This window comes from Podarcis cretensis (assembly GCF_951804945.1).
Source record: "Podarcis cretensis genome assembly, chromosome: 8".
Lineage (NCBI taxonomy): Eukaryota > Metazoa > Chordata > Lepidosauria > Squamata > Lacertidae > Podarcis > Podarcis cretensis.
Window position 1 is genome coordinate 29124917 of NC_137177.1, and position 14958 is coordinate 29139874.

The 14958-nt window shown below is 47.7% G+C and overlaps 2 protein-coding genes across 3 annotated transcripts in view; one reads left to right on the plus strand and one right to left on the minus strand.

Moving 5' to 3' along the window:
- Nucleotides 1-8707, minus strand: part of MAN1C1 (mannosidase alpha class 1C member 1) — a 138585-nt gene extending 129878 nt beyond the window's left edge. The window contains exon 1 of the mRNA XM_079987733.1: nt 7927-8707. Within this exon, the coding sequence (XP_079843859.1) occupies nt 7927-8559 (633 nt within the window). The 5' untranslated portion in view covers nt 8560-8707. The remainder of the gene's footprint in view (nt 1-7926) is intronic.
- Nucleotides 8708-9904: 1197 nt separating this feature from the next.
- On the plus strand, nt 9905-14253 carry LOC307222473 (uncharacterized protein). Of its 2 annotated transcripts, XR_013841765.1 has the most exons (3): nt 9905-10987; nt 13756-13896; nt 14201-14253. XR_013841765.1 is itself a non-coding variant. In XM_079987791.1 (2 exons), exons 1-2 carry the CDS (start codon nt 10007-10009, stop codon nt 13759-13761), a joined length of 987 nt encoding a protein of 328 aa, XP_079843917.1. In that variant the 5' UTR covers nt 9905-10006; the 3' UTR covers nt 13762-14253. The 2 variants fall into 2 exon arrangements, 1 of the variants encoding a protein (XP_079843917.1); XM_079987791.1 differs by having other exon boundaries at nt 13756-14253.
- The last annotated feature ends 705 nt before the right edge of the window (nt 14254-14958 follow it).

The window sequence follows — 14958 nt, forward strand, 5'->3', positions numbered from 1 at the left end:
TTGCTCAGTACCTCTCGTACATCTCGCACATGCTGCTCTTCATCCTCTGAGTACACCAGTACATCATCTAAGAACGCAGCGCAGTTCTTGTAAAGCAAGGGTCCTAGGACGTGATTCATGAATGATTGAAATACTGCCGATCCCCCCTGGAGGCCGAAAGGCATAACGCAGTACTCAAAGGCCCCCAAGGGGGTGAACATAGTGGTTTTCCACTCATCTCCCTTTCTCATACGTATCAGGTTATACGCCCCCCTCAGGTCCAGCTTGGTAAAAATCTTCCCTTTTCTCACCCGGGTCAGAATGTCATCAATTCTGGGCATAGGGAAAGTCACGGGTTCGGACACTGCGTTTAGGGCCCGGAAGTCCACAATCAATCTTGGTTTGTCTGAATTTTTTTTGTCCACAAAGAACACTGGGCTACCCCCCACCGCTCGTGACTCTCTGATGAACCCACGCTTGAGGTTTTTGTCAATAAACTCCCTTAACTCCTGCATCTCCCTGTCTGACATTGCATACACCTTGCCCACTGGCAATTGTGCTCCTGGGAGTAAGTTGATTTGGCAGTCAAAGGGTCTGTGCGGGGGTAGTTTATCTGCTTCCCTTTCGCTGAAGACGTTGGCAAAATCTGCATATTGTCGTGGTACCCTACCTTGATCCGTTGCTTCTATCTTTGCTAACGTGGCCTGGGTACCTACTTGGCCCCCCTTTTCCGTGCAGTGTCCCATACAATGTGCTGACCCAAAGGAAACCACTCTCTGATGCCATCCCACAAGCGGATCATGCAGCGCTAGCCAGCTCATCCCCAAAATGATGGGTGCTCCTCCCAAAGTGGCTATATTAAACGCTATCAGTTCCGTGTGTCTTGCCACCCTCATTGTCATGGGGACAGTCTGCTGGTTTACTTCTCCTCCCAACAGCGCCCTCCCATCAATCGTGGTCACCTGCAGGGGATTTTTTTAAGGGATGGTTTGTATCTGCTGTGCGGCTGCAAACTCCTTACTCATAAAGTTGCAGGAGCTGCCTGAGTCTAATAGCGCCTTAACTTGTAGAGGGTGTCCGTTTGCCAGCTCTAACAACACCTCTATTACTAGCGCTGGTTTTGGCGGTTCCGGCGTGGGCACATTCACTGATCCTTGGCCTGGCTGCTGTGCCCTGATGGTCCCAGCCAGGCGTTGGCTTTTACTGACTCCTTAGCCCCCTCCGCCTCCTCCCCAACAGCTCCCACCATTCCTTGCCATTCCTTTCTCTGTGGACAAACCCTGGCAAAGTGACCCGGCTGTTGGCAGAGAAAACATTTCTTGGCGCCTTTCCCCTCCTTCTTCCGCCCTTCGCTGGGGTTTGAAACTGCGCGCGCGCGCGCTGTTCCGATTTCCATCGGCTCTGCTGGCTGGGAAGGCTGCTCTGGAATCTCTGGAATGCGGAAATCCCTCCAACGCTCCTCTTTCCCTTCCCGCTTCTCCAGGGCTCTGGCTTCCTGGCGTGCTCCTATGGCCAGCGCAGATTTAGTCAAATGGTCCATAGACTCTGCCCTGGGCGCCCGGGAAAGTTCATCTTTTACTGCCGAAGATAATCCTTCTTCGAACAGCATTTGTATCGGTTCCGCAGACAAATCCCAATTTAATTTATGGATCAACATGGTGAACTCAGTCCAGTACTCACGGACAGATCGGTTCCCTTGCTTACACGCCATTAACTGTCTGCGCGCCACTCCCTGCTCAATCTCACTGGAGAACATCAGATCCATGGCGCGAAAAAACTTCCTTGTGTCCTTTAGAACCTCGTTATTGGCTGCCATCAGGGGCCTCACCCAATCTTTCGCCCCTTTTTCTAGATGGCCAATCACAAATCCCACCCTCGATTCCTCATCAGGAAAATCATCAAACTGCAGATTAAGGGCATATTGCATTTCTGTCCTAAAGGCTTGGTAGTTCCTGGGATCACCCCCAAATTCCTGCACCAGTCCCGGCACCTTCCTTGAGACTTGGGTGGCTTTTCCCTTCTCTGCATCTTGAGCCCTCCTCTCCTCCAGCCTAGCTGTTTGCAGGGCTAACTGCATCTCCAACATCCTGTACCTTTCTTCCAGGCTTGGAACGGCTGCAGCTGCTCCCCCTTCTCCGGCTCCGGTTGGGTTGCTCATGATGCCTCTCCTTGCACAAGCGCTTTCAGGGACTGTCGGATTGCTGTGATGGGACAATGAGCTACTTGTGCGTAAAAGGATTGGTCCCTCAGAGTTTGCTTAACCTAGCAAAGCTCTGCCTTGAGCGGAGCCCTTGGACATGGCTCCGCTAGTCACTGGTAGAATCCGACAGTGGGCGCTTGCGGAAACGTTTCCAGCATAAAAGCTGCTTGACGGAAACGCGTCTCCTAGATTCCCTGCGTGACAGCTTCCGGCGAGGGGTGGGGGTCGCTAAAGGGAGCCTTGATACCTCCTCACTGTTCTCGCTGGAAGTGTCCCAGAGCCTCCCCTCCGACTTCCTGTCCCTGGAAGCTCCTGCTCCCCCCCTACTGGTTCCCTCTTCGGCTGCTGAATCTCTTCTATCCTCCTGGAGCCCTCCCACCACCTGTTCTTCCGATGGCAGTTCCCTGACACTGCATCTTTGTCCCCAAAGGGTTGTGAGGCAACAGGGGGAACTATAGCTTCAAATCCTGGGGGGCTATCCAGATGAATTTGCCTGGATCTGGGGCAGGGAAGACATCAACTTTAGACCTGTACTTAGCGAGTCACACCTGTAGGCAACTTCTGTACAACCAAGCTTACTTCTGATCTGCTCCTATGCTACAATAACTTGAAAAGAAAACACAACTAGTCCCTACTTCCTCTCTTTTTTCTGGTGGGGAAAAGAGATGCAACACTTTCTACAAGTAGGATTCACATTCTGTACCCATCCACAAAAGAAACCAAGGCTGCCTTTTCCCTTCAAGAAATGCCCACAACATGCAAACTCCCCATAAGTATCTCCTGTTTTCAAGTCTGTTTTAAGGCTGTACTGAATATACATCAGCTACAGGTTTTCTGCAACAAAATGTACTAACGAAAGGGAGAAAAGGAATGAAAATGAGCTACTTGGAAAGAACGGGGGTGGGGGTGGGGATCCATTTCTTCATTAACACTGCTTTCAAAGCTACCTCTTAACAGACAGCAATGTAGGCCCTTCAACATTAGGTGCCAAGTAATCACAGATGCAGAGATGCTAGCTCTTCTGAATCAGGTGAAGCACTTTTGCAGCCTTGCATAGATTACTCTTAATTTATGGAGAAATAATCATGTTGGACATGATTGTACATTAGAGATTGCTAGAGGTGCATGCTTAGGGAAAATTCACACGTAGCCTTGGTTTCATGATTCAAGTGCCACTAACTTAGAGGTGCTTTACTCATTTATTCAACCTGTTTGTATGTGCTGCCTTGTATAAAGCAATGCTACTGTGGTTAAGAGAAACTCTTGTACCAGCATGCTCTAGGCCTCAGAAGCTTGCAATGCAGCAAGAAACAAATGAGAAGCCTTAACTCCCAAGTGTCAAAGAAACCAAGGCTGCAGGGAGGGGGGCAGCAGTCCTCTTTCAATTCCCTGCTGCTGACAACAGTCCAACAGGCAGGCAGAGCTAATCTCAACTATGCCTGGGACTGTAAGGAAAAACGAGCACCCCGGGTGCATTTTGTCTGGTTGCCTGGCAGAGAAATTAGAATTTTATTGTTAGTGCACTGCTTTCTCTGCAAGACTTGATCGAAAAGCTCAGAATCAGAAATAATATTTTATATTGTATATTTTTAAAAAATAAATAAAAAGGTTGTTGCGACCATGATTTGTCACCCTGGATTTTGTTCTACTACATTTAGACTTTCCTCCCTGTTCAAAGATGTTTGGTGGAGGAACTGATCCAGAGAATTAATGCTCGCACCATTTCATCTCTGTGCTTTATGAATTAGCATCTGTTGCCAACCTCAGGTTTGCTCCAAGCCAGCGGAGCCAAAGGATCCCAAGTGCTGCATTGAATCTATAGCTTGTTGGTTAACTAGGTCACCCTTTTGCAAAGCTGCTAGCCAGTCCTTTATGCATGCACTGCTGGCACTGGGCCAAATCTCTGTCCTCAGTTACACGTGTGAAACCCACCATGACAAGCGAGATTGTTCAGAATCCAACACAGACACATGGTAGAATCTGGTCTATTGTTCTCCTTGTGTCTCATCAAATGCTGGGTGCCAACATACTGTACAAAGGGAGAGAGGCCGCACTGGGTCAAACACAAGTGCTTCCCACGGGCTTTTATCTATGTCTGTTCTGTTGCCTATAACACTGGGAATCGAGGGTTGCTTTGACCAGAAATGGCATGCACCTTGGTGGGTGGACATGTGCCAAAATGAAATTTCCTTTTGAGAAAATGCGTTTTGCCACAAATACAGGTTCTCACCGATGGTCAAGTTCAGGGCCAGGTGTGTCCCCCGCTCCAGTTCAAAGGAGCTAGCAAGACATTTATGACTTTTCCTACATGTGCACTACAGCTGTGTGTCCTGCCTTTGGCAGAGGTGCAAACAGTTCATCCCAGCCCTCTGCACGCTAGCTGAGGAGTGGAAGTCCACTGATCTACCTAATGTAAGTCATACCAGCAGCATTATTTTTGTTACGAGAAAGCAAGAGGAGAAAGGGGTAAAGGTAGAAAGACGTGCAGTGAAAAACAAAATGAAATACAGGAATGGGTCCCATGTGGCAAGCTGTGGTTAATGATGAGTCCAAGGTCTGAAAAGGTTGAAACAGGTCTTGGAGAGGCTGATGTAATCTAATCGTTAGGCGAAAGGTTCACTTTGGCCTTGGGATGACCTTCTGGGCCTCTTCACCCTATCTATTTCAAACACTTCATCAAGTTTTGGTTTCATGCATCTCAATTGACCAAACTTCCACCATTTCCCAAGAGCCATTTCAATTTCTACAGTGTTTTCCCCCGGAGACCCAACCATAGAGTCTCTTTACTCAGTTTGATCTTATTGTGTCCTGCTACCAGCTTATTAGAATTTCTTCATATTTGCTCTATGGGAAAGCAAAGAGGAGAGGTGAAGGGGACATGTGCTTACAAAGGGCTGAGTGCTAAGTTAGCTCCAGAAAAGGAATCTCAATCTGGTATTGAAGAGAAGGAAGTAGAAATAGATGGGTGGCAGAAGCAGGGATGGATAAAACCACAGGAAAGGTATTTGAAAAGCCAGAATGATCAGTAGAAAAAATGCAGTACAAGTAAGAATAATGGGGGAATGTTGGTGAAACACACACAGGGATCCTGGTGAAACATGAACTGAAGGAGGACCAAACCAATATAACAGACTAGCTATAGCTATATCCAGATAAGTTTTCAAAAAGTCTGATAATATATATACTGGGCAAATATCTCTATTTTAACCGCTTCTGTCATGCTAATTTATGGTTAAATAGGTTTAACAGGCTTTTGTTGTGTTTCAAAAGCCTGTTTCACCAGGAACAAATAACAGAATTTAAAAAGACATGTGTGCACCATAAGCTCTACTATATTACCTGAAAAACTGTTATTTCTATACAAGACAGCATGAGATAACAAAGAATTGACAGGTGACACTGTAAGAAAAAATACATAAATGAGCAGCAACTTTGAGGGGGCTCACTAACTAAAGGGAATTAGTTCATAATGAGAAGGGATTAGTTCATATTGTGTGTTAATATGGCACATGAAGTTTTGAAATGAGGGTAGGAGAACAAAAGAAGCAAAAAATTAGAGAGTGCATTTTTGTGTACCATGCTCACATATGATACACAATACATTGTGTAACAGATGGGAATTATATTTATTTACTCTTTATAGGCCACACTTCTAGTGCTAACACATCACTCAGCTTCAACAGTAGGCTTAAAAAAAAAATACGCAAAATCTGCATGCTTTATCACACGTATACAACACAAACAACATGTACACTACTGTAGTCAATTCCTAGAAACAAAATATATTACTGTACAAAGGTTTGACTTGAGGTTGCAAAAAGGTATTTGTGTGTTTTATATTATATATATATAACATTGTATCATGAAAAAGAATGTGTAATGGAAAACACTGGGGTAATGAATGTTGGGAGGGGGGAGATAAGGGGAAGTGAAGAAAGTAATTAAGTCTGTATAGTATCCTAAACACACTTACTGGGGTGTAAGCTTTATTAAATATTGTGGCACTTCTAAATACTGTAAGCATGCATAAGGGCTGGTACTGCAGGGCTACACTATTATGCAGGATTACAGGGAGAAAATCCCAGAGTGGTGGGGCTTACTTGTGAGTAAACATGCAAAGGAGCAGTTAAAAGGGAGCAAGAAGAGACAAATTGAGAAGGCATGAAAGAGTAATTGAAAAAGCCATTGAGAGCAAAAATGGAAGGTAAGTCAGAACAGAGAAAGAGTGGTTAAGTGGAAACATGAGGGGGGAGGAATGAAGGATAGTGTGTGAGAGGAATAAGGCAGTCAAAAAATGCTGAATGCAAGTAAGGAATTGGGAACATGGAAAAGGTGAGTGGACAAAAGGAGTATTAATGGGCAGTTAACAGAAGCCTAAAGAGGCAATGGGGTGAAAGGCATAACCCAAGGAAGGGGATGATGATGATGATGATGATGATGAGAAAAGCACAATACTCAAGATATGATGCAGATGCTTACTTATCACTCAACATGCCTTTTGCAAGCCACTTCACAATTTTAACAGCTATGCATTACAACCCCATGTTGCACACACTCTCTAGAACCTGTAGTCTTCAACATGTTTTAAATCACGTACATCACAGAAACACTGAACAGAGCTTCAGAGATCCCCAGCTCTTCAGCATACATCTTCATGATTGAAAAACCAATGTGTGTCCCTACTTCAAAGATGATGGCATTAGCGGACCAACAGACACAACACAGGTCTGCAGCGCATTACCTGTTAAAGTCACATTTGAAGTTGTTCCAAGTTATATGCTTTACAGCACAATATGCTTTACACACATCCCTCCAAGTTTTAATGGGGCTTACTTACTCCCCAGATAAGTGGATTTAAGACTGCAGTCTCAAGCCGGTCTGTTGTTCCCACCCTTTCAACACATGCTTATGAGGCAAAGTGAGGAACTCTAATCCATGTAAACACTTGTGAAGACAGAGCAACTTAATACAGTAGTAACAATTCCAGATTAATTCTGAATGCACTCAAAATATAAGATGGAGGTGTGGGGACAGAGGGGAGCTGTGGAGAAGTAACCAAAGGGGTTAAGGAAGAGGGCACTATACAGTACTAAATGAAGGTGGAATGTATTTGAACCAGGGTTCAGCCCAAACCATACCTCTGAACATAGTCAGAAAGCCATTTCACATTAATCAGCTATACAGGATTCAAAAGGAATTGTTTCATCCCTGTCTATGGCAAGGGTAGCCAACATGGTGCTCTCAAGGTGTGGAGGACTTCAATTCCCATCAGCCTCAGCCAGCATGACCAATGGTCAGGGATGATGGGAGTTGTATCTTGACAGCACCATATTGACTACCCTCATCTATGACACATTTTACAGCACTGGTCTTCAACTGGTAGGTCACTGCCTGGTCCAAGGGGGGGTCACAAGGGGAGCAGTACCACCATGATAATAGATGGGGAAAGATTAAGAAATGGGTCCCCATGCCCATGCTTGGGTGTAAAGTGGGTCCTGGATCTGAAAAGGTTGAAGATACCTGATTTAGAGCACTTAGGCTCTTTGGGGCAGGGACCTGTCATTTCTCAGGCACTCTGCTAAAAGAACCGTTCCCATTGATAGCATCTTAATTAATGAAGTAGTGAACAGAAATTTAATTCAGAAGGCGGCAAAACCTGAGGAAAGGCATGGGAGGAAAAAGATGCCAAGAGAAAGCGTGTGTTTGTGTGTGCAGAGGGAGAGATGGAGAAGCGCCTCCTCACTCACCTCCTTGAGCTTCAGGCGCCGGACTCGGTTCTCGGGGTCCTCGGTGCCGCCTTTCCTCCTTCCCAGCACCGGGTGGCGGAGGCTGCGGCGGAAGACCTCGTAGTCGAAGCGGAACGGGGCTCTCGTCTGGCGGAGCGGGGCCGCGCTGCCGGGGCCGCTTCCCGCCGCCTTCTTCTCCCCGGGCGGCCCCTGGCGGTGGAGCGGGCTGAGGCGCTCTCGGCGGGAGGAAGTGGCGGCGGCGGCGGCGGCGGCTTCCATCACCGCCGCCGCCGCCTGCGCGGGGGGGAGTTTGGGGTCCCTGAGGCGACGAGGCGGCGGCGGCGGGGCGGCGGCGGCGTTGGGCGGGCTGGGGGCGGCATGGCGGCGGCCAGGGTCGGCCCCGGGCGGCGGCGACGGCGGCGACGTGAGGCTGCGGAGCCCGTCCAAGTCCCCGCCCGCGTCACCGGCGCCCCCTCGGCGGGGCAAGAAGAGGCGCTTGAAGCGGGAAGAGTCCGGCAGCAGGAAGAGGGCCCCGAAGCAGAGCGTGAGCAGGCCCGAGAGGAAGAGCAGGAAGAGGAACTTCTGCGGCAGCCGCAGACCCAGCGCCGACGGCGGCCAGCCCGGCATGCCCGGCAGCTTCCGCAGCAGCAGCATGGGCGCTCCGCAAGGCCCGGCACCAGCGGCGGCGAAGCCACCCCGGATCGAAGCCACCGGACCCGGCGCGAGGAGGCTGCGAGGGCGGCGGCGGCGGCGGCGGCAGCAGCAACCCCAGCGGGGCGTCAGACAGGCGACCCGAGCAACCTGCCGGGCGGAATCAAAGGGCGGGTGGTTGGGATCAGCTGTCTCAGAGGAGAGGAGAGAGAGCTATATGCTTAATAAAAACGCGCGCCCTGCTCCGTTGAGTGGATCCATCCAGAGACTTAAAAAATAAAAATAAAAATCCCGGTTGTAACAACAATTATAATAAAGGGTGGTGCTGCAGGAGTGTGAAAATGCGCGCTTCTCCGAGCTAGAGTTAAAAATTGGCTTTCTTCGAGAAAGGACACGTGTCTCAGTCTAGACTAGACACCCCAGGAAGAGAGACAGAGAGGGACCCACCCCGGCGCGCTTCTTTGCCACCGTCCCACTCTGCTTTGCAACCCCTGTCCCTGGGAGAAGTTGCAGCAGCTGCTCCGGGTTGCTCTTCCAGCCGGGCAAGAAGTTGAGGAGTTGCTTGACGAGATGCTCAGCGGAGAGACACGCAGGGAGAGATAAGCAGCCTCCTCTTCCTGCCTGCCCTCCTGCCGCCCCTTCGCGCACACGCTTGTAAGAGGAGTTCCCCCTTCTGGCACGAAGGCTACGGCCGAGGCATCGCTGCCTCCTTAGGGGTCCTGAGACAGCAGATGGAGGCAGCCCTGGCCAGACAAAAAGGGAGGGGGGGTATCTGGCGGATCTTTCTTTTTCTTTACCTTTACTTCGTCCACGCCTTGCTCCCTCCTTGCTTACTGCTGCTGCTATTAAGCACCAGGGGTGCTGTTCTCTGTCTGGTTCAGGGGCAGATCCGGATGGGTGATGGGTTCATGATGCAGCATTTCTGCAGGGAAAGGAGCGGGAGCTTGGCGCGCTCTGCACAAGGGAGCTGTTGCGCACGGGGGGCGCGATCGGTTGGTCCCAAGCGCGGCGTTGTCTGCAAGCCCCCCTCCGTCCTTCTCTCTCCATCCACTTCAGCCCGGCCTCTCTCGTTCGCTCTTTTCCCGGACGGACTCACCATCAGCTTTCGTCTGTTGCAAGCCGCATCCTCGATGCTTCCCAGATCGGGTTCTTCTGGCAATAATCGGCCGGCTGTTTAGGGAAAAGCCGAACGTTCATCTCCTCCTCCTCCCTCCAAAAAGAAAAAAGAAAAGGGGAGGATCCACAAGGCCAGAGGAGGGGTTTGGATGGGGCGGAGGGAATAAAAGAAAAAGGGGTAAATCAAACTATCGCTAATATCCCTCTTGTTCGTCTCTAGGTAAGACTTCGTGGGAATCTCCTTCTTAGCTTGCAAGCAAATGCACCTAATGCAGAGTAATTTCTTTTTTAAAATAAACGTCGGGTAGCTGTTTGCTTGCTTTCTTCTCTTTTTATGACCATCTGGCAAACTGCATCCCGACTTTCGTGGCTCCTCCTTCCTTCTCCTCCTCCCCAGAGAAGAAACGATTCACAACTTTTTCTTCCTTGTTCATTGGATGGAAGCAACTGTCTCTTTAAAAAAAAAAAGCCCCGAGAGAATACACTAGAGATCCACAGCTCTAATCGGAGATCCACACTTCGGTTTGAGAAAGCTAGAGGGTGGGAGGGAAATTGTGCATTTCATTATAGGGCTGAGCTCCCAGCCCCAGACTCTCTCTCGGTCCTTCAGGCACTGAAGTCTCTGAAATCGCTGCCTCCCTTCTGGTCTTGCTATTGTCTGGGCACAGATGTTGGGAAAGCGGAGAGAAAAGGCTGCTTCTGCCTTTGCTCGCCTCTCGCTGCCAATGGGTCTAAGTGCCCACTAAATAAGGCTGCTGCCAGGCGAGCTCCCCAGAGGCAGCGGGCCTCTCTCGCGCTTCCCATCCAAGAATTACAGGTTCGGTACCTCCCTCCTCCTAACTGCACCAGGCTCATCAAACGCAATTACAGCCCTGCCGAAGCGGCTGCCAGTTCGCATCTTTCCTGGAGATCCAAGCAGCGCTGCTGGCCAGCCTTGGACTGCACTTACTGCTGCCCCCTCCGCAGCTCCGCTCTTACTGCGACAGCAGCAGCTCCTGCTCCAGCCGGCCCCGCCTCCTCCGGTCCGGCCCCGCCTCCGCGCGTGGGCCCCGCCTGGCTCGCACACCCTCCCTCTCGCAGGCCACGCCCCCTCCCAGCGGTTGATGTTCCCCTCGAGAGGAAGAGAGAACGCGCGCGTCGCCGCCGCTGCCTGGTTTTGGCGCGCGCTTCTCCCCCTCTTCCCGCCTCCCCTCCAACTATTGGACCAGTATGCGTGGCTACTCCCCGACTGATTGGCGCACCAGGATTATCGCTCAGGCACGAGCTCCCTCTCGTTATTGTTTACCACAGCGGCCGGCTGAAGCTTCTCCGACTCGTACGCTATTGGTTGGCAAGCTCTTCCCGTTCTGATTGGCTTGAGATGCTTCAGATCGTTGGAGAGGGCGGCGGAGCTTTACGCGGGGGTGGGAGCGGGTGGATGGTCGTCTTGTGAAGGAGGCAGACACGTGTTGGGGCGTCCCTCTTTTTTCATATAAGAGCCGCATATCTAATAGACACAGCAAAGTCTGGTTTCACCTTAAAGGCTGACACATGTCCTGTGGGATACGATTTCCAGAACTAGAGTCCATTTCCTCCCAGTCCACAATGGCTAATTATGTCGCAATGCATTTTCTCGGAAACGTGTGTAATAAAATGCTTTGGATTAAAAATAAATTTCTCAATATGCCACGCTGGCAACGCCAGTTTGAGGCTAGCTGGGGTTGTTGCACTATTTGCAGATCAGTTTTGTGATTCTGCTGAAGCGTTCTCATATTACACATGCTGTTCTTAATGATAAAAAATTCCCACATAGAACCAATTGGGTTGTGCATGATTTAGTTTTGGAGGGTCACAGAAAAAGAAGTGAAAACCTGCAGGTGTTGTCAACTGTTTATTAGGGGACTGAATCAGGGATAGCTAACTCTTGGCCCTCCAGATCTTGTGGGTCTACTACAACTCAGACATCATCTGACCTGCTCCAGCCAGACTGTCCCCTCCTCCCCCACAGGGTCCACAGACACCATATGCTCTGTGAGGAGGGGGGAGGCAGCCAGCCACAGACATCAGGGTCTGCTCCTGCTGAACTGCCCCTCCCCTAACTTTAAATGTTATATCATTTGTTTTAGTTCTCTAAAATTGTAAACTGCTTCAGCAGAAAGGTGGATAACCTCTGCTTTACATACTTCAAACTGTCTGCTCTTTTCAAGGAAGATGTTCATCTGTATATCTACATGACATTTCTTTGTCTGGAATAGGGTAAACTTTCTTACAGAATTTGGGCAGACATTCCCTCAAATACACTATTATAGGTACAATGCTGCTGCTTCCATTGCATTTTCTCATCCATGTTTGGGGAGGGGATGTCATTCGAAGTTTTGGGTTGCACTGCCATCAATATGTTGATGACATACACAAACATGTGACACCACTTTTGCACGACTTGTCTTGGTTACCAGACCATTTAAAAGTGCCGGTACTAACCTCTCAGACCCTAAACATTTTGGGACAGGACTACCTAGAAAACTGTTTGCACCCATATTACCCTGTCGGATAGTCTAAGATCTGCATCTGAGGTCCAACTTACATGTTCTAAGGTGAAATTGAGTAGCTTGGTGAGCCCACAATACAGGACCTTTTTGGTGGTAGTCACAGGGTTGTAGAACTCATTTCCAGTTAAAATTCATTTGGCTCCTTCAGCTCTGGCATTTAAAAAGGCCTTAAAACTTATCATTTTTAATATTGCCTTTGCTTAAGAAAATTTTGGTCATCAAATCCAGTACAGTGGTAGCTCGGGTTACAGATGCTTGGACTAAAGGCTGGTCCCAGATCTGAAAAGGTTGACAACTACTAATTCTAACAATGGAATATTTTATATTTACAGCCTGCTTTTACTCTGAGGAATTCAAACCTCAGAGCAACTTGTAGCTTGACAACCTTGTGAGACAGGGAGAGAAAGAGCTAAGACCAACTGCAGGTTTGAAGGACAACTTTGGCAAAGTGTTCTCTCCTGGGGTCCCTCCTACATCAATGGGCCCCTCCCAGCAGGCTTATTAGGTGGTGGCAGCAGTAGACGGCAGCAGTATGATCTGCACCAGAAAACCCGGAACTGCCTGTCACTTTAATTTCTTCCTATGCTCTGACTTGTTGCCCAGAGCTACTGTGGAAATTGAAATGGGAGGCAGCTTCCAAATCCATCATCCCAACACAAGGATCCTGAGCCATCACCAGTGGTGGAAATTGCCAGAGTCCTGGAGCATTTAAGGATGTTGGGTGCTGATGCCAGCTTGGGGAAGAGTTATTTTTCTTTAATACAGTGGTACCTTGGTTTAAGAACAGCTTAGTTTATGAACAACTTAGATTAAGAGTGCTGCAAACCTGGAAATAGGTGTTTTGGTTTGTGAACTTTGCCTTGGAATAAGAACATGTTTCACTTCCCGTTGAGTGTGTTCCATTTGTAAACTGAGTTCCCTGCTATGGAAAAGCATGCCTTGGTTTAAGAACGCTTTGGTTTAAGAATGGACTTCCGGAACTGATTAAGTTCATAAACCAAGGTACCACTGTACACCCATTCTCCTGCAGTTCGGACAATCTATTTCTTGAGCATCCATCCTGATTTGATTGCACAAAGCTTATGCAGAGGTAAGATTATACCCTGTCTTTACGAGCATTCGTTCTGATTTGCATATAGGGAGTTTATATTACAATAAGCACTCACCCTACATTTATCCTGATTTGTTTGCAGGGTGTTCATACATTGTGTTATTCAGTCAGTCAGTCATCTCCATCACTTTCCTAACTGCAAATAATTTGTTTGTTTGTTTTTTAAGTGTATTGCTTCTGCTAGGGCAACAGAGCACTTTAATACACTTTAATCACGCAAACCTAAATTTCCTGGCATGCACTTGAATCCATCCTGCAAAATATTAACATTCAGAAGGTGCCCCCAGTGAACTCTGTGACTGAGCTGGAATTAGCAGGATTTTCCCACTGGAACCTAGTATTGCTGGATGGAACCAGATATTTAAGGCAAAAATAAGATAGATGCAAACTATCTGATTCTCAAGCTAAAACAACCAGATACTGCAGCTTATCATTTGTTTGCAGAGCTGAAGAACAAAACACACTTGAGTCCATGAATTTAAGAGCAGAGTGACTCCATGAAAGACGAAGAGAGATGTACACAAGAGCTGCACCTACAATGAAAACATCTAAAGGATGTAAAAAGTAAGATATTCCATTTTTAAGGTAGATCACTGGCCTCAAGGATAAATACATAATTACATTAAAAGCAAGCAAATTAGAATGGGGAGGTGTAACACAGAAAACCAAGCCTCCCCCTCTATTGTTGTAATTCAATCAAGGCTGGATCTATGAAAAACTGATAAGATAAACTGGAAAGGACAGTTAGAAGGCCCAGGTGTAATTACAGAGAGAGTGGAATCTTCTTGTATTATGAGCTCTATTTTTAGCAGGACCGGAAGAAATAATTTCAAAGAAAAGTAGTTTTTATAGCCATAAGAAAAACTGAATTTAATATCTACTGTTATAGGAAAAAGCCAGGAGAGGGAAGAGACATGCAATTGTTATGGACAGAACTGGAGGGGGGGGGGGACTTTTGACAGGGTAATTAAGTTTATTTGTAAATCCTCCAGCTTGTCTTGTAAAGGCAGGCCTGGTCCTTCTGGCGAAGACACTTCCATCTCCTCTGCAGTAGCCGTTCAAATCCATGTCATGTGAATATCTGGCATATAGCGAGGTAATGAGAAGCATGAAATTGTGCCTTCTGGATGCACACATATGGGACAAAAACGTCTGTAGTCTTTCCAGGCAGTCTTATCCGCTTGGCACATGTGATCATTAGAGGCTGCCCCATGAAATCTGGAAGGATCTGGATGGATTCTATTGGATGTTTCTATTAATGCTTATACGTTTTGTGATAATGTTAGTAATAGGGCGCTGTGTTAAGGAGATTGGGAGAGGGGCTTAACAAGTTAGTGTAATTTGACACAAAAGTTTTTTGGGTATATAATATGTTTGATCATTTACATAAATTTATGTGTTATTAATGAAGAAAATACAGTTGTCATCTATTTTCTACGATTCACAATCTTGTATTTTTATGAGAAAAAATAATCAGGTATCCATAGGTTATAGACAATGCTGTTGCTACTCAGAGTAGACCCACTGAAGTGGTATTTATTTATACCTCACCTTTTCCCTATGAATAATAGGCTCATTAATTTCAGTGTGTCTACTCTGAGTAGAACTAAGGTGGCTACAACTCCATCCTTGAAGACCTAGCCTTTT